The sequence below is a fragment of the Acanthochromis polyacanthus genome, chromosome 3 (genome assembly GCF_021347895.1).
Source record: "Acanthochromis polyacanthus isolate Apoly-LR-REF ecotype Palm Island chromosome 3, KAUST_Apoly_ChrSc, whole genome shotgun sequence".
Lineage (NCBI taxonomy): Eukaryota > Metazoa > Chordata > Actinopteri > Pomacentridae > Acanthochromis > Acanthochromis polyacanthus.
In genome coordinates this window covers 45434232-45453936 of record NC_067115.1, presented here as the reverse complement: position 1 = coordinate 45453936, position 19705 = coordinate 45434232, and the positions used below count along the sequence as shown (strand labels likewise).

At 41.2% G+C, this 19705-nt stretch overlaps 3 protein-coding genes across 3 annotated transcripts; all 3 read left to right on the top strand.

Annotated features, from left to right (window-relative positions):
- The first annotated feature begins 6077 nt into the window (after positions 1-6077).
- LOC127533441 (histone H2B 1/2-like) lies at positions 6078-6747 on the top strand. Its single transcript, XM_051946528.1, has one exon. It carries the CDS (start codon positions 6113-6115, stop codon positions 6485-6487), a length of 375 nt encoding a protein of 124 aa, XP_051802488.1. The 5' UTR covers positions 6078-6112; the 3' UTR covers positions 6488-6747.
- Positions 6748-7084: 337 nt separating this feature from the next.
- Positions 7085-7701, top strand: LOC127533455 (histone H4). The gene has a single exon (XM_051946545.1). The coding sequence runs from the start codon at positions 7181-7183 to the stop codon at positions 7490-7492; it is 312 nt and encodes a 103-aa protein (XP_051802505.1). The 5' UTR covers positions 7085-7180; the 3' UTR covers positions 7493-7701.
- A 299-nt stretch (positions 7702-8000) lies between these two features.
- Positions 8001-8612, top strand: LOC127533444 (histone H3). Its single transcript, XM_051946532.1, has one exon. It carries the CDS (start codon positions 8123-8125, stop codon positions 8531-8533), a length of 411 nt encoding a protein of 136 aa, XP_051802492.1. The 5' UTR covers positions 8001-8122; the 3' UTR covers positions 8534-8612.
- Positions 8613-19705: the final 11093 nt, after the last annotated feature.

The window sequence follows — 19705 nt, the reverse complement described above, 5'->3', positions numbered from 1 at the left end:
CAAAGGGAAAGAGGAAATCAAAACTGGGGTAACCTTTGTCATCTCAACTGATGGTCTGAAAAATGAGCTACAGTCAAGATGGTAACTGGCTGCTTTTTGACATTTTGTAGCAAGTGTCATGGCAACATTTTTGAAATTTTGTGCAGTGCGAATTGCCTTTTTAAAGAACTCATGCTTGCCCTCGAAGTACATCGTCCAAACCTCTGACAGCGGACCAAATTTCCTTACAAGGTGAGGGTAATGTTCTAGGTAGTGATGCTTTGGCCGTAAACGAAAATGTGGAATCGTTGCTACTTCAAAGTCGTCAATGTAAAGGCCAAGAGCAATTGTGAACTCATCCTTTGCAAGAAGAGAGTTTTCATTGAAGTACTGCCCATCTATACAAGATCTGTATTCCCCCAGGGCACGGACTTTTTCTGACATGGCTTTATCTAACACGTCTGGTCTGTTAAGCAACTTCTGGAGCATGGGACCAATGGGGACATACGCAAGTGGTTTTTTGCCCTTTTCCACCACATACTCTATGGGGTTTACCAGTGGAAACTCTCTACGTACATATGCTGCTCTTCTTTTAGCAGTTCCTAAGGATCCATCTTTGGCACAAAATGTCATCATGTTACTTTCTGACATGGCACTGGAAACCTCTCTCACAACTACTTCATCCATGTCAGTGTGGTGCACACGAGTGTGCAACCACATTTGTTGTTATTTTGTGATACACTAAGTACATTACATTTTACATGCATCCAGTACACAAACACATTGTTGTAATTTGGACCATTATTCTAAATTTTTGTTAGGTATCCCTAAATAAATTTTAAATACTTTCTGACTAAATTGGTAATAAGAATAAGTAATAGTACTAGATGCTTGGACAGGAACAATGTAATATCGCCTGTCACCACTAGGCGGCAGTACCCGCTGTGAGACGGCTTGAGGGCGCCCGGTTTCCTGCTTCCTGTTACTCAGCAGAAGCAGAGAGCTAAGGCAACACAACTCACGTCTCTGTCTCATTTCTTTATTTTACAGGTTAGTATTGTGGCACCAACCATTAAAACACATACGTATTAGCTGTACATAAGTGTATTTGTCCGGCAGTTTGTACTAGCGACATGTTTTATGCATTTAAAAGGTGAACGTTAGAAGTTAGCAGTCGCGCTAACGTTATGCTAACATCGTGGCTGTTGCTTAGGAACATGAGTCCGTCCCTTGAACGTAGCATTGGCTCGCTGTACCGTATTTTCATGACTATAAGGCGCACATAAAAGTCTTAGATTTTCTTCAAATTGTGCGGCGCGCCCTATGGTGCAGTGCGTCCTGTGTGTGTTGTTATTGTTGTAAGGCGGACGTAGACCAGGTGTTTTTTTCCACGCATCACCGTCGCTGTTGATCTGTGACTCTATGCGTGCCCATCTCACAGCCGATGTGAAAAAAACAAGTGAAGCAAATGAACTCTGAGCTTGCTGTCATTCCGGGAGGCCTGACAAAGGAACTCCAACCGCTGGACATCGGTGTGAACCGGCCGTTCAAAGTAAGGCTGCGAGCGGCGTGGGAGCGATGGATGACCGATGGGGACCACAGTTTCACTAAGAGTGGAAGGCAGCGCCGGGCGAGTTACGCCACAATTTGCCAATGGATTGTAGATGCTCGGGCTAACGTGTCTGCTGGCACTGTTGTTCGAGCTTTCGCAAAAGCCGGCATCATTTCCGAGGCGCCGCACGGCACGGAAAGTGACTCTGACAGTGAAGAAAGTGAACCTGGCATGTTTGATGGAGGTTTAGCGCAGCGGTTCAATTCAGAAACAGAGGATGAGGACTTCCATGGGTTTGATTGATGATGATTACCGGTAAAAAAAAATGTGAATACCAAACTCAGTTTTGCTCCCGCTCTATTTTTAAATACGCACACTTGTGTGCTTGTTTTATCCGTGTGTTTTACCATGCCCGCGACTATTGATGATTAAAAAATGTTAGTACTTTGTAATCAATACTTAAATAAAGCACAACCAAACTCAGTTTTGCTCCCGCTCTATTTTTAAATACGCACACTTGTATGCTTGTGTGTGTGTTGTGGTTGTAAGGCCGACGTAGTAGAGGACACCATGAGAACGTTAAAGGGGGAAGTGTGGGCGTGTATTGTATATAAAACCCTCGCCATATAATCAGGTGCGCCTTATGTGTGTGTTAAATACAGTAATGGCACACATAACTGAGACTGCGCCTTTTGGTACAGTGCGCCTTTTGGTCGTGAAAATACGGTACATTTGTATGTTTTGTGAAGAAAAGTTTCAGTGTTAAACCGTTTGTAAAGAGATAAAAATAAGTGTGACCTGTGCTGTAGAACTGCTTAAAATGTTTTGTGACAGAAATATAATAGTGAAAACTTAAAAAAAAGGAAATACTGGTGTATTAAAACGGATTAAAGCAAAGTAAAAGAAGAACATGCATTAAGGACAACATTGTCAAAGAAGCCAGGAGGCGAAGATGATGTAAATTTAAAATGTAAAGTGCAAACTTTATTGTGAAAAGAGTAAAGTTACTCAGCAGAAGCAGAGAGCTAAGGCAACACAACTCACGTCTCTGTCTCATTTCTTTATTTTACAGAAGTTGCATGCCCAGTCACCAATCCTTTCCCCACAAAATAAATATAAACTGTTAGCGGTGATCGTACCGGCCCGATACCTGTTACATCAGCATAGTACTTTTTCAGTTCGGCCCTCACTCTGTTATGCAGAAGTGGCTGTGACAGTCTATCAATTTCAGAAAGCTGTTGTATTACTTCTTGCACAGTGCTCTCTGGTATGTGCAGAACACGTTGCAGCTTTAACAAAAGGGATGCTAGGTTGTACTCAAGCTGTTTTTCTAAATCGTTAAGGTCATTCTCGCTGACTTCTTGACTCGACTCTTCAAACTCCTCCATATGATCAACTTGTGACATTTGCTCTTGTGCAGCATCACAGTCATGGTTTACATGATCACAACCAATGATTTTTGATTTGAACTTCTTCCAGTTCTGCTCCTTGTGTACCCTACTCTTGTGCGTTCTGAAACTGGAGTAGACACTGCTTTCAAAGTTACAATCTTTATAAGGGCACCTGACTTTATGGTTCACTTGAAAGTGTACAGTACGTAGGTGAGTTAAGTAGTCAGTCTCAGAACAAGACTGAGCAAAACCACATGACAGACAACACAATTTAACAGGTAGATCTACACTTGGTTGTTGCTCCAGAGTTTTGTTATGGAAGCGGGACAAGTGTACTTTCAGTGCATTTAATGATTTAAATGTACATAAACATTCCTGATGTAAACAGGGAAATGGTTCTGATCTTGCTTAACTTCCATGTTTTAGTCTGTAATGCTTAAATAACCGTGTTCTCTTTTCACAGTTAAAAGGACAATACTTACAGCTCCACAGCATCTTGCTCTGTGACCTGCAATAGAAGAACACACAGACAAGGATCTTAGCTAGATGTCTTGTGTTTGAAAGATTACAATTTTACAATCTTAATGATTTTTTTGGTTAACACATCAGCTCACATTGCTTGTCTTTTAAAAAAAGAAACAATACAATGTTATTGCTGTGTATAGACTGGTTACTAGCATATCACCTATCAGTAATACAAATATGATAGAAAAACTATGAATGTGTGGTCTTGCCTCTCTTTTTAATTTGTTCTTCTACATTTTGAGCTAGTAATGTTCATCCTCAATAGCAAACACCACTGAACCTGGTGGGAAAAAGTCTGGAGCCCAGACTGTTCAATTAATTAAGTAGCTGATGATATGCTGGGAGCTAATACTGGTGAGTCACCTTATGGACCTTATGGGTTTGTCACATGCACTAACCAGCTTCACTAGCTTCAGTAGACTGCTGTACCGCAGCTACTGCTCTCTCTTCCCTTGGAAACTAGGTGCGGTTTTCACGCTCAAAGCGGTTCAGTCTGCCACACTGCGGAAGGCGCACAAGGCCAATGGTTGAAAATGTAATGTTAAATTGCACTAAAGAACGTTCGCCTCTGATTAAACAGCCCCTAGAAACGTAGCTTTTAGCTAAGTTAGCCCATCGACTTCATAACTAAATAATTGAATGAAAAGCAACAGGTCAAAAATGCCCGGTGTGTTAAACGAACTTAACTGTGTCTTACCAGCTGCCCCATAAGTTCATCCACATTTTCACAAGATAAATAGCATACTCCGCAGCAACTTACATCCACATGCAGACAGTTTTCACGCACTGCTGTCCTCCACTTCTCCGTAAGGCAGTCCGGTGCCGTCGAATAAAACTTTTTAAAGCTGTGTCCAAAATGCTCTTGCAGCAGCTCCAAAAATGGCGGTGCACGGACAACTGCAAACAAAAGCCACGTAGCTTCACTTCTTCCTAAGGAAAAAACACGTGTCCCGTGCCGTCGAATAAAACCTTTTAAGGTTGTGTCCAAAATGCGCTTGCAGCAGCTCCAAAAGTGGCGGTGCACGGACGACTGCAAACTTCACGTAGCTTCACATTCAACGCGTTCAAGAGATAACCAATCAGGAGCTTCTGCAGTAAAACCAAAGATCCTCTATATGGTAAAATGGTGCTTCGGCTGAGTAAAACCGAATAAAACAAACTTAAAGTTATTTGTACGTTCAAATATGCCCAGGTATTAGGAGAATGTACTCACTTTGGATAGTAATGCCACAAGATATACTTACATATGAATAGTAATGCTACCACACTTAAATTATTTTGGTATATTGTAATTACATTTTCAATTAGATATGAAGTCCGGGTTTACAGTGTGGGTCGTCTTTGTCATTTCCAGTAAACAGAAGAAAGACATGAAAAAGAAGAAGTTTTAACTTCATTTAGCATTTATTTCTTAAAGTGTGGAAACACTCTCAAACACTGATCACTGCTAAGATACACAGTTATTATCCAAAAATTGTAAAACAAAAGAAAATATGATAACTAACACTGTCAATAAGATTTAAATTATGAAAGTAAAAACATTTCTGAAAAAGCAAGCTTTGCCAAATTTAAAAAAAATACAAATTGTTGTTATTTTATTGAAATAAACCTCTGAAAAGGAGAACAGAAACATGACTGCCGTGTTTCCTCTTCATTCATTCAGCAGCAGCAGCGCGCCTACTTTAAATAGTTTTTTAAAATCGTTGCAAACACACCAACGCCGCATGTCTCCACCTTCACAGCAGTCCTGCACTGTGTCAGGTACTGGCGAGTACTATGGTAAACTACAGAAAACTATCTCAGTATCTGCTCTACCTGTGTGACCTAGAGGGAACGCTGTGACTGTATTGGGTAGGGTAAAATAGTCAACAAGTCACTGGTTCAGCTGGTAAAACGTGTATTGATATTGACGTTGAGCTCTGGTTCTAGTTCCTCTACAAACATGTTGTGATTTAAATGAAGCTCAGAGTTCAGACTGTTGATGCTGCTGAGGACCAGTTCACAGTTTATGAACCATCTGAAGTGGACATGGCGGCGCATGTGCAGGCAGCGGCTTGGAGCTCCTGGCTTTTTCTCTATTTTCTTTATTTATGTGCCTTTGTTTTGTTTGTACAGTTACCTGTAGCAGCAATAGTGTACAGTAGGGCTAAGCTGTTTTACACTGATCCTAATGCTCATGTGCACTAAGACTGTTTACATATTTAGATCTTTCCAATATATATATACATATATATATATATATATATATTATTGGACATAGTGTGCCTTTTTCTACTTTTTATATATAGCTGGGAGTCACCAATCACAATTTTGCTGTGTGGAAACACAATGGCAATAAAGATTCGTGATTCTTTATCTGCTCTATGGCACGCTCAGAAACACAACTGTCAGTGTATATGTAAAGAATGCATTGATATGAAATTTATTCATATTCAGAATAACGTGTTTGTATTCAGTCTACACTCAGAAATGCAAAATTCTATGTTGAAAATGTCGGAGGTCTCCAGCTTTCTGTGTCGTCTCCATGGAAACCAGAATCCAATCACAGCTGAGCAGATCAGCCAGTTACAGACGGGGGGCTGCGCAGTCGTATTTCCATGCAGCCTATATAAGAAGAGTCTCTCTCTGCTTTCAGCTTCACTCGTTATTACAGAAACGGAGAAAGATGCCAGAACCGTCCAAGCCAGCGCCCAAGAAGGGCTCCAAGAAAGCGGTGACCAAGAGCGCCGCAAAGGGCAGCAAGAAGAGGAGAACCAAGAGAAAGGAGAGCTACGCCATCTACGTGTACAAGGTGCTGAAGCAGGTCCATCCCGACACCGGCATCTCGTCCAAGGCCATGGGCATCATGAACTCGTTCGTCAGCGACATCTTCGAGCGGATCGCCGGCGAGGCCTCCCGCCTGGCTCACTACAACAAGCGCTCCACCATCACCTCCAGGGAGATCCAGACCGCTGTCAGGCTGCTGCTGCCCGGTGAGCTGGCCAAGCACGCCGTGTCCGAGGGCACCAAGGCCGTCACCAAGTACACCAGCTCCAAGTAAAGCTTCACTGCTTAACACCAACACAACGGCTCTTTTAAGAGCCACACACGTCATCTGCAGAGCTGCTCATCCACTGGAAACTGATTGCTCTCATCATGTTTTCATTGGGACATTAACAGTAAACTTGCAGCTCAAAATTTACTCATACATGGCAAAAATAAATCTGTATCTGACTATTCTGTTCACAAACATTTGATTAAACAGTCAACTGTCTGTTGCTGGAGTTTTCACAATATTAAAGTGTGACCTGCTGACCACAATCAATGTTAATATCTGCTTTGATTGCTCACTAACTCAACACATTTATTATCTAATGTTACATTCATGGATCAAAGTCGGTGTCTCAGTCATCTGGTTTACTTTATTTTATTATTTTATATTGTCTTAGTGTTTAGTGTGTGCTGTATCTGCTCATGTTTTCAACCCAGTTCTTCTTGGATCTTCTGAGCTGCTGGAATGTGTGAATTTCCTGCTCAAGGATCCACAAAGACACAAGCTGCTGATCCTGCTGTTGGTCAGTTGGTGGCGCTGATGCAGCAAAGAAGGTTTATTTGTTATGAAGCAGCAGGAAAATACACAGAAGAACAAGAGGAGGAGGTCCGCCTCTGTCTTCTATCACGTCCTCAGTGGAGACTCAAAGCACCGTCACTCCAGCAGCGGCATCATTGAGCTTTTAGCTGCAGAAGAGCGAAGATGTCTGGACGAGGCAAAGGAGGAAAAGGACTCGGTAAAGGAGGCGCCAAGCGGCACCGTAAAGTTCTCCGGGATAACATCCAGGGGATCACCAAGCCCGCTATCCGCCGTCTGGCTCGCCGCGGTGGAGTCAAGCGTATCTCGGGTCTGATCTACGAGGAGACCCGCGGTGTGTTGAAGGTCTTCCTGGAGAACGTCATCCGTGATGCTGTCACCTACACCGAGCACGCCAAGAGGAAGACGGTGACCGCCATGGATGTGGTGTACGCTCTGAAGAGGCAGGGCCGCACTCTGTACGGCTTCGGAGGTTAAAGTCAGCGTTCATCAGAACAACAAAGGTCCTTTTCAGGACCACACACCTCCTCTACAGAGCAGCGTTCTACAGTGGTTCTCAATGACTCAATGTTGGCTTGAATACACTACTTTCAAAGATATCCGAAATAAATTCATGTTTTATGTCCACGTACCTAAATATTGCGTAAATTTATATGCAGGTGGGTGTCATGCTGAAAGAATCAGTTACAGCGGCTCCAACTCTGTTTATACTCAGTTGTCTGTCTGTCTGTGTTATTTCCAATTCTAATGAAATACAAGTTTTCTTTAGTGTGTTAACGTGTCTACAAGAAACTGGAGTTAGATGTTTGAACTGGTAAGATCATCAAATGAAATCATTTCAACGATTAAGTTTAAAGTGAGAAGAAAGAGTTTAAATCAGAATTTACTGAACATGGCGGCTGCTGTGGAGGAGGGGTTTATTTGAAACGTCACATTCATTTCATCCAATACACGGTCTGATATCACACGCGCCAAACCGTTCTGGACCAATCAGCAATGCCCGCTCTCCTCTCTGGACCAATCACAGCTGCCGTTGCTCCGCCGCTCTCCTTATAAGCTCGCTGTTGCCGCTCAGCTTCTACTTGCAGTGAAGACAGAGGAAGCACAATGGCCAGAACCAAGCAGACAGCCCGTAAATCCACCGGAGGAAAAGCCCCCAGGAAGCAGCTGGCTACCAAGGCTGCCCGGAAGAGCGCCCCGGCCACCGGCGGCGTCAAGAAGCCTCACCGTTACAGGCCCGGTACCGTGGCTCTGAGAGAGATCCGTCGCTACCAGAAATCCACGGAGCTGCTCATCCGCAAGCTGCCCTTCCAGCGCCTGGTCAGAGAGATCGCTCAGGACTTCAAGACCGACCTGCGCTTCCAGAGCTCCGCTGTCATGGCTCTGCAGGAGGCCAGCGAGGCTTACCTGGTCGGCCTCTTCGAGGACACCAACCTGTGCGCCATCCACGCCAAGAGGGTCACCATCATGCCCAAAGACATACAGCTGGCCCGCCGCATCCGTGGAGAGAGGGCTTAGACCCACCATGCCAGACTTTACCCGAAACACCACGGCTCTTTTAAGAGCCACACATATTCACTACGGGAGCTCACTCACACCCATCAATAATTCAGCTTAATACAATTCTGCAAAGCGCTTTAGGAGAGTTGTGTTGCATAAACAGGGAACAGGGAATTCTCATCTCTTTTCTCATCAGTGAACACTTTACTCTCACTGATAAATGATGAAATTCTGAACAGTCACAGTGTCATTACTTTTAGTCTAAAGGACCTTTATTTATGTCTGTAATCATTCCAGATAGTCAGACTCTGCTGATAGATATTTAATGGATTTAGATGTGTTTACTGAAGAGCTGAAAACAACTGATTTGATACTTTTCTTCATTTGTTCTTGCTGCTCTGCAATATATTCTCATGCACTAAATGACTTCAACCAAATATTTTTCCTTATGTTTTTTCTAAGTCATAAAGAATTTCAGGCTTAGTATACTGCATATATTTGTGCTCCTTCCTACGATGGCCCTGAAGTGCAAACCACAACAGCAAATAACTAAACACTTCGGCAAATGACTAAACACAACGGCAAATTAAAAAGCACATTGGCAAATAACTAAACACAACGGCAAATAGCTCTGTACTGGACGAGGTAGGTATTAATCGTCCGTGATTGGACGAGAAAGAGAGAAGGAGAACTTGCTTGATTGGACGAAAGCACCGTTTAATCTTTGACCAGGAAGTTATTGTGCATTTGGTGTTGTTTAAACCATAGATATATACAAACACTAGGGCTGAATCCCAAACCGCCCCCTACACACTCCCCCTCCACTACCGAGTGTCACTCCAAAAGAAGTCACACTCGCAGCTGTGGAGGGCACCTATTATTGAAGGGGGAGGGTATAAATACGATCGTTAGGAATGGGACGCCCTGTCGCCTCACCGGAAAACGGAAGACGTCATCGCCATGGTAACACAAAGATGCCTACTGTGCATGGAGGTAGCGCTGTGGCACAGGTTGCAACTAACAAGGATCGCTGCTGCTTCCAGAAGACGAAAGCATCCCACTTTTTTCACTCATATTTTTTCCAATCCTATTATCTGACATTTCAAATCCAACAAATGAATGAATGAATTCTGTCAGTTGTGTTCAAATTTTAAGGTGTCAGGGGGTGCACAATTAAATCAAACGTCAGCAGAGAAGAAGATTTGTTTCTTTTGATTTATCTTTTTACATCACTCTTTTTGTGATGTCCTGTCAGTGTGAAAAAGGCGTGGGAGAAATAATGGACGCATGTGGAACTCACATCAATATGTTGTTTCCTCCTCCATTTCGACGTTGCACTTCCTGAAAAAGTTGTCGAGAGTGAGCATCGATGCAGACTCGCTATTTAAGGGCTGAACAGTCCACTCTCCCTCCGCACTACGCGGTTTGGGACGGCCCTTAATATGGAGGACCCTCCACGGGAATGCACAAACGGAGGGGTAGTGTGTAGGGATAGTGTGTAGGGGGCGGTTTGGGATTCAGCCTAGGTGTCTCAAGACGGAGTCGGCGTTGTCGTCACTTGGCGGCCATCTTAGGACAGGGGACTGCTCTGGCGCACTGTACTGTAGTCAATGGTAAGGTGGATGATTTCCTCACTTTAACACTCATAACTCGCTCACTTCTTGATTGATTTACAAACGGTTTAGTTTATTACAAGCCTTATTAACGTGGCTATGATTCAGGCTGAATTCCGAAATCGCAGCTTTTCGTTTTGAAAAATGCGGCATAGTTGTGTCTTTTCTGCCTGAGAACTCAATCTGATTTTCAATTACCGTATTTTCACGACCAAAAGGCGCACTGTACCAAAAGGCGCAGTCTCAGTTATGTGTGCCATTACTGTATTTAAAACACACATAAGGCGCACCTGATTATATGGCCAGGGTTTTATATACAATCCACGCCCACACTTCCCCCTTTAACGTTCTCATGGTGTCCTCAACTACGTCGGCCTTACAACAACAACAACACACATAAGCATACAAGTGTGCGTATTTAAAAATAGAGCCGGAGCAAAACTGAGTTTGGTTGTGCTTTATTTAAGTATTGATTACAAAGTACTAACATTTTTTTAATCATCAATAGGCGCGGGCATGGTAAAACACAGATAAAACAAGCACACAAGTGTGCGTATTTAAAAATAGAGCGGGAGCAAAACTGAGTTTGGTATTCACATTTTTTTTTTTTTTTTTACCGGTAATCGTCATCAATCAAACCCATGGAAGTCCTCATCCTCTGTTTCTGAATTGAACAGCTGCGCTAAACCTCCATCAAACATGCCAGGTTCACTTTCTTCACTGTCAGAGTCACTTTCCGTGCCGTGCGGCGCCTCGGAAACGATGCCGGCTTTTGCGAAAGCTCGAACAACAGTGCCAGCAGACACGTTAGCCCAAGCATTCACAATCCATTCGCAAATTGTGGCGTAACTCGCCCGGCGCTGCCTTCCTCTCTTAGTGAAACTGTGGTCTCCATCGGTCATCCATCGCTCCCACGCCGCTCGCAGCCTTACTTTGAACGGCCGGTTCACACCGATGTCCAGCGGTTGGAGTTCCTTTGTCAGGCCTCCCGGAATGACAGCAAGCTCAGAGTTCATTTGCTTCACTTGTTTTTTCACATCGGCTGTGAGATGGGCACGCATAGAGTCACAGATCAACAGCGATGGTGATGCGTGGAAAAAACCACCTGGTCTACGTCCGCCTTACAACAACAACAACACACACAGGACGCACTGCACCATAGGGCGCGCCGCACAATTTGAAGAAAATCTAAGACTTTTATGTGCGCCTTATAGTCGTGAAAATACGGTATTAGGTTTTCCTGAGACCAACGTTTTTTTAGAACCGAATCTTTAGGTGAAATTACATTCTTTGTGGGTGTGGTTGTATTTATTTGCGTGTTAAGAGACTTTGATTGAGACCTTAGACTTATTGTTTGTATACATCTATGCCTGGATTAGTTAGCCTGCAGCCGAAATGCATTGTGGGTAATGTAGGCACCGGGTTCATGAAAAGAAAAGACAACATCTCTGTTTGTTGTGCATTGATTTTGGTTGAGCTTTGTTTTTATCTGTGCATTAGAAAGCTGATAGTAATAAAGAAGTGCAATGCTAAATAATAAAATTACATTTACATCCATTTATGCTGAAAAAAGCTGATATCTGTGTTCATTATTATATGAATTCAATGGTTTTAATTATTCTTATGTAAGCAGTAAAACAAGTACATCTCTGACGTTTATAACAAACCAAGCTGTTGTAAAATCGGTTGAAAATTGAGCAATCTACAGTGATTTTAAAATCCATGCTCCATTGACTTTAATGTTATGAGTGATCGAGCAGCCCTGTCCCAAGATGGCCGCCATGTTGCGACGTCGCTCCCCATAGGCTGACAGCGCTCATGAGCCATCTAGTGTTTGTATATATCTATGGTTTAAACATTAGCGTTACCAGCATATCTATGGTAACCCCCTGGTGAGCAATATTTTTTTTCGTAGGATAGATCCGGGAATCTCATAAATATTAATGAGCTGGCTAATGAAGGCACCTCGTGATTGGCTGGTAATCCGAGTGATGAAGGCGCTTCCGTGAATCTGTGCGGAGCCTGTCATGTCAGTCATCTGCTGTTCTCTTTTCTATTATGCATAATGTCATATAAATATGTGGGTTTGTGGAATTTGAACATCAGTATTTAATGATGTAAACACATTATATAACACTGTATTAAAGGCATAAATAATTAACACAATAATGGAATTATTATAAGATTACAGATGTTATTTAATATACAGTAGAAGAAAAACTATGTTGTAATAATTGAAGATATTTTGCTGCTCTTAGTTATAGAGAAGAGAGGTAGTAATAAACTGATTTCAGAATATTAATAGTCCATCCTTAGTTCAAAATTAAAAACATTTCCATCCTTATTTTTAATACATACAATTCAGGGACAGTTTCTTCCCCAGAGCCATCAGTGCTCTGAACAACAAGAAGACATGAACACAATAACATCACTAGGAACACACATTATACGTGCAATCTTGTGCAATATTCATTTCACACTGTACCTACACTCACCTCCAAGAGCAATATGCAAAGTCACTTTATCAGTATGTGCAATTCTCTCTCTCACTGTATTTTAATCGTATTTTATTCTATTTTTATTTCCTTATTGTAATGTATATATTTTTCCAAGCACCAAATGGAGCAGCGCTCCCAATTTTCATTGTATACCCGTATACCTGCCTGAGGACCTGAGGAAAACAGAGAATGTGGACATTTTTAAAAGCAAACTCAAGACCTACCTTTTTAGCTTGGCTTTTGATTAAACTATATTTATTTATTTGTTTATTATTTTAACCTTTTAGTCTGGTTTTAGCTACTTGTGTTATTTTATTATTTATCGTGTTTTTTACTTTGTTACATCGGCTTCAGTCCGGTCTGAAGTCTTTTATTCCTTGTATTTATTTTTCTTAATTTTTATTGCTCTTATTGCTTTTATTTATATATTCTATTTTTTCCATTTTACTCTGTTCCTTATTCTCTGGTGTTTCCCCACTGTGTGAGATAGCGTTTCCTCAAGTGTTCTTAAGTCCCGAGTTTGTGTGAGTGTGTGTTTATGTGGATTTGTATGTGTGCATGTGTTTGTTTTTATATCTCTTATATTAAGTGCTTTTAATTGTTGTATTGTTTTTATGTAAAGCACTTTGAGCTGCTCCCTGGCATGAAAAGGACTATAAATAAAGATCGATCGATTGATTGATACAATGACAATAAAGGCTTTCTATTTCTATTTCTATATTGAATAGAATGTATCATGAAGGTATCTGGGCTGTAAACTCTGCCTTCTACAGAATAAATAGAACAATCCATAATATATATTTAGAATATTAAATAAATGTTGGTCGTTGTGAGAAAGGAAAACTGCTAATTAAAAGTCCATTACTGACACTGCATCATTAATAACTGTGTATTAATATTAGTCATGAGACTAACATGTTAGCTTGCGTTAGTGTTTTGCTAATGGCTAACTGGTTAGCTCATGGACTCTGAACAAGATTTAACAATGAAAAAATAACCCCAAAAAATTCTTACCTATGGAAACTCTCCAACGTTGGACGTAGTGTGCAATTAAATGCAGCGCAATGAGCCGGCATTGTTCCTTTTTTTGTTTTCGCCCCATATACACCAATGGAAAAAACTGAAATTTTGACCCGACTAGCCTTGTGTCTCCGTAGGCACGCCGCTCTGAGGGGCGTGTCGTATCTACTCTTCATATCTATGGGACCATAGACATATATACGTAGACGCCTCATAGGCTGTCGAGAGGCGTGCTTACGGCGCCGCCATCTTGGAACAGGGCCAGCGGAGGCAGCGGTGCATAAAAGTCTATGGAGGAGAGAGGTACTGTTGAATCTCAAAGTGGAATTATTCGCTGTATTTTGAACCGATTGCCAAACTGTTTGATATTAGAGAAACGTCACACGTGTAGCTACTACACAAGGTGCTCGGATATTTTTTACAATGCTGTTTTTGCCACTCAACACTTAAGCTACACACTATCTCCTTCTGACTCCAGCATAGTTATCTAAACAGCAGACGAGCGTCGCGAAAGATGCTGGACTTCTGTTCAGCCTACGGATGCTCTAATGAGCGCTGTAAGGAAACAAGAGCTCGTGGGATTACTTTTCACATGTAAGATGTATGTAAGGATAATATATTGTTAGCAGGTTGTCATAGCTAGAGTGAAATAAACACAGACAAGACGGATAGAACCCCATCAGCTCCGTGTCTGGCTTCTACCCATGATCTAATCAGCTCTCTCCATCCTCCTGTGTATTACACAGCTGCTTACCGATGAAATAACTAATCTGAGACAATTTTTTGTTTAAAATTCGATGTTATGAATCTAGCGTTCCTAGCAACAGCCTGTTACAAAGAAAAAAAACAGACTTACTGCAGTAATTGGTGGGTTAGAATACAGCATCTGATAGATCTAATAATAGCCCTGATTTGTGATGGAATTATTTTTGTTGTAGACAATTCTTTATCTCTGGCTACTTTTCTCACATGTTTAAGCTTTCCCAAAGAACGTGATTTATACACGTGATATAACACAGTAATAATAATAACAATAAAAAATTATAGCAGTAATAATAGTAATAATAATAATAATGATAATAGTAATAGTAGTAGTAGTGATAATAGCAGTAATAATAGTAATAATAATAATAATGATAATAGTAATAGTAGTAGTAGTAATAATAGCAGTAATAATAGTAAGAGTAATATAATAGTAGTAGTAATAATAATCATAATAATAATAATACCAGTAACTGTCATATAAAAAATAATAAACAATAATCATACAATATTATAGGAATATAATGATAATTATATGAATAGCAATAACAGTAATACAGTAGTAGTACAATAATACAAAAATAATAAGCTGTAAATGTAAAGTAAAAAAAACCTGAGCACATCTGAACGTTTTCTGTTTGTTTTTTTGTTTATTTTTTATATCTATCTATCTATCTATCTATCTATCTATCTATCTATCTATCTATCTATCTATCTATCTATCTAGCATGTCTGGCGTTTGTTACAAGCAAACTCCGTCAAAATTGCTTGAGAATTGAGCGATTTATGACAACTTTAATTGTATAAGCACATCATTCCTCTATGGAAGTAATGCATTGTAGGAGCAAGTGGCCCCGATCCAAGATGGCCGCCCTGCAGGCACGCCGCTCGAGTGGGCGGCCGCAGTCAATGAGGCGTCTACGTATATATGTCTGTGTATGGGACTACCCACCCTGGGCAGAAAGCCCGACTCAGAGCCATTTCAACAAGTCCTCAAATTCATATGACCGCATTGATGTATGCAACGTGTACCGGATTACGACCCATGAGAGCGTATTTACGTTCGTGCCCCTACGGGGAAAAGTAATGCATTACGGGATTTAGTTCGAGAAACGGCTTTTCCCTCGCGAAACGGCTTTTTCCTCACTTTCCCAGCACGGGTTTAGGGTTATGGTTAGGGTTAGGGTGAGGGAAAGGGAAAGGGATAGTGTTAAGATAAAAGTTTGTTCATGGTGACGTTTCACCTGCGACACCGGAGTCTCGATATTTACTCAACCGCCAGAGGTCGCATCGTCAAAACGTAACACTCGGTCGTAATACGGGCGTGTACAGACAACCTATGTGGTCGTTTTTGGTTTGAGGACAGGCTGAGCCATTTGATTGACAGCTCAGTCCACCAAGTGAAAGCAAACTGTTTTGCATTTTTCATTTTGGGGTGGACTGTGGAGTGACACAATGAAAAAGCAAATGCAAAAGGAAAAAGCAGTGAGAAAAGGAAAAGACAATGACAAAATGGAAAAATAAAAGGAAAAAACAGAAAAGATAAAAGCAAAGACGAAATTTTTCTTTTTATTTATTTATTTCTCTTTATATTTCCACATTTATTTATTTATTTTATTGATTTTTTTAATGTGGCACTCCTGTGACTCCCTAGTAATTTGCTTTTTGTTTTATTCTTTTAATAAGCTGTTCTTATATTAATATAAGACATTTTTATCACATTTGTATAAAACAAAAAATACATGTTACTGTTCATGCAATTCTGATTTGTTTCAGGTTGCCTCATAGATATAAATACACTGCCAAAACAAGCACTGTGTTGTAAGGTTGTAGAAATATTAAACTGTAACCTAAGAAGAAATAAAAAATGATTTCAGTCTCATATTCAATTAATTCCACAGAAGACATGAACATTTCTCAGGTGAATATGAGGAGATAACATTAAAAAGAACGTGCAGCTTCTAGCGCTTGCTTTTACACAACATAAAAAAATATATGTATACACACGTGGACAAAATTGTTGGTACCCCTCAGTTAAAGAAGGAAAAACCCACAATTCTCACTGAAATCACTTGAAACTCACAAAAGTAACAATAAATAAAAATGTATTGAAAATTAAATAATCAAAAACAGCCATTACTTTTGAATTGTTGATTAACATAATTATTTAAAAAAACAAACTAATGAAACAGGCCTGGACAAAAATGATGGTACCTCTATAAAAGACTGAAAACTATTTGACCAGAGTGACATGATTAACTCAGGTGTGTCATTTAATTGACATCACAGGTGTTTCCAAACTCATAATCAGTCAGTCTGCCTATTTAAAGGGAGACAAGTAGTCACCCTGCTGTTTGGTGAAAAGGTGTGTACCACACTGAACATGGACAACAGAAAGCGAAGGAAAGAATTGTCCCAGGACATCCGAAAAAAAATGATAGACAAACATCTTAAAGGTAAAGGCTATAAGACCATCTCTAAACAGCTTGAAGTTCCTGTGACAACAGTGGCTCATATTATTCAGAAGTTCAAGACCCACGGGACAGTAGCCAACCTCCCTGGACGTGGCCGCAAGAGGAAAATTGATGAGAAATTGAAGAGACGGATCGTTGGAATTGTATCCAAAGAGCCCAGAGCAACCTCCAAAGAAATTAAAGGTGAACTCCAAGGCCAAGGTACATCAGTGTCAGATCGCACCATTCGTCGTTGTTTGAGCCAAAGTGGACTTCATGGGAGACGACCAAGGAGGACACCACTGCTGAAAAAAACTCAAAAAAAAGCCAGACTGGAATTTGCAAAACTGCATGCTGACAAGCCACAAAGCTTCTGGGAGAATGTCCTTTGGACAGATGAGACCAAACTGGAGCTTTTTGGTAAGGCACATCAACTCTATGTTCATAGACTCAAAAACCAAGCATATGAAGAAAAGAACACTGTCCCTACGGTGAAACATGGAGGAGGCTCAGTAATGTTTTGGGGCTGCTTTGCTGCATCTGGCACAGGGTGTCTTGAAAGTGTGCAAGGTACGATGAAATCTGAAGACTATCAAGGCATTCTGGAGAGAAATGTGCTGCCTAGTGTCAGAAAGCTTGGTCTCAGTCGCAGGTCATGGGTCTTCCAACAGGACAACGATCCAAAACACACAGCCAAAAACACCCAAGAATGGCTGAGAGAAAAGCGTTGGACTATTCTAAAGTGGCCTTCTATGAGCCCAGATCTGAATCCCATTGAACATATGTGGAAGGAGCTGAAACATGCCATTTGGAGAAGACACCCATCAAACCTGAGACAACTGGAGCTGTTTGCTCATGAGGAGTGGGCCAAAATACCTGTTGACAGCTGCAGAACGCTCATTGACAAATACAGAAATCGTTTAATTGCAGTGATTGCCTCAAAAGGTTGTGCAACAAAATATTAAGTTATGGGTACCATCATTTTTGTCCAGCCCTATTTCATTAGTTTGTTTTTTTTAAATAATTATGTTAATCAACAATTCAAAAGTGATGGCTGATTTTGATTATTTAATTTTCAATAATTTTTTATTTATTGTTACTTTTGTGAGTTTCAAGTGATTTCAGTGAGAATTGTGGGCTTTTCCTTCTTTAACTGAGGGGTACCAACAATTTTGTCCACGTGTGTATGTCTTTATGAGTTAATTTTTTATCTTATTTTGCTTATTTTATGTTCTTTAGTGGTAGTTTAGCGTCTCATTTTGGCTAAACTACCACTAAAGAATATAAAACAACCAGAATGAGATGCTAAACTACCACTAAAGGATATAAAACAGCCAACATGTGATGCTGAACTACCACTAAAGGATATTTTACCACACGGTTTGAACTTATTAAAAGACGTGCACACCGTGTCCTGGTCTCCTGTTTTAACGGGTAAACAGTGATCACAGCTGCACTAGTTCCAACCGCGGTTACGTAGTTTTCTTTCTTGTTGCCTGACAGCGCATGACTCCTGCAATGAGAACGCGACTTATTTCCAGATATTTTGTCAGGACCAAAATGAATAAAACAGAAATCTCATTTTTAGAAGCGAAGTTGTTCCATTGTTTATTTCCTGGTTAGTCGGTAAGGGGTCCTGAAATGCCACGCCTACGAAACATCTGTCTCAGAAACGCTAGAATCACCAGTTAATCTTGAACACCGGACGCTCCGGTGCCCTTAGTCTGGATTAGAACCCCCTTGGTGACCAGCTTGGTGACGATGGTGTTGATGCGTTTGTTGGACTTTGTCACATCAAAATTTTGGGCCGCCAGAACCTTCTTGATCGCAGCCAGAGAGATCCCCTTCCGCTCTTTAGACTCGGTCACAGCGGTGACGATGAGCTTCGGGAGGCTGAGTCCATCCTTCTTGGGCCTTGAAGTCCTGAGCGATCTCTCTGACCAGGCGCTGGAAGGGCAGCTTGCAGATGAGCAGCTCTGTGGATTTCTGGTAGCAACGGATCTCTCTCAGAGCCACGGTACCGGGCCGGTAACGGTGAGGCTTCTTGACGCCGCCGGTGGCCGGGGCGCTCTTCCTTGCAGCCTTGGTAGCCAGCTGCTTCCTGGGGGCTTTTCCTCCGGTGGATTTGCAGGCGGTCTGCTTGGTTCTGGCCATTGTGCTTCCTCTGTCTTCACTGCTCCAACAGTAAAAATACAAGTGGAGGGTGAGCGGCAACAGCGAGCTTATAAGGAGAGCGGCGGAGCAACGGCAGCTCTGATTGGTCCAGAGAGGAGAACGGGCATTGCTGATTGGATGAAATGAATGTGAATGTGTGTTTCAAATAAACTCCTACAGAAACAAAGAAAGTATATTTCAGCACAGACACACACTACCAAAACTATTTTACATCCTTATTTTTCTGTTATCAGAAAATGATGAGAAATGTCATCAAATATAAATTAACGTTTGTCAAACCAACATCCTAAAGATTAGTTTTGACACAATCAGTGTATCTTAAGCTCTGCAGATAAAGTGTGGCCACTGAGAGTTGAGAAGGTCCATAAACCAGTCCCTCCAGGATTTCGCGGGTGTTTTTCGTGATTGTTGCGGCCGAAAATGCCTGAATTCGCGGCAGCTTTTCTAAAAAAACTGTGATAAAAGTTGCGATGTTTTAAGCTTATTTATTGTGATGAAATTGCGGGAGACAAGTGACAGTTGCTAAAAAGCTGCATTTTTCCAGCTTGTAGAACATGTTTCAACACTGTAATTGACAATATTTATTTTGAAATTAAAGCTTTAAGTGCTTTACTAACACAAAACTAAGAGTTCTGTATTGTTTTATGATCACAGGTTCTGTCGAAAAAG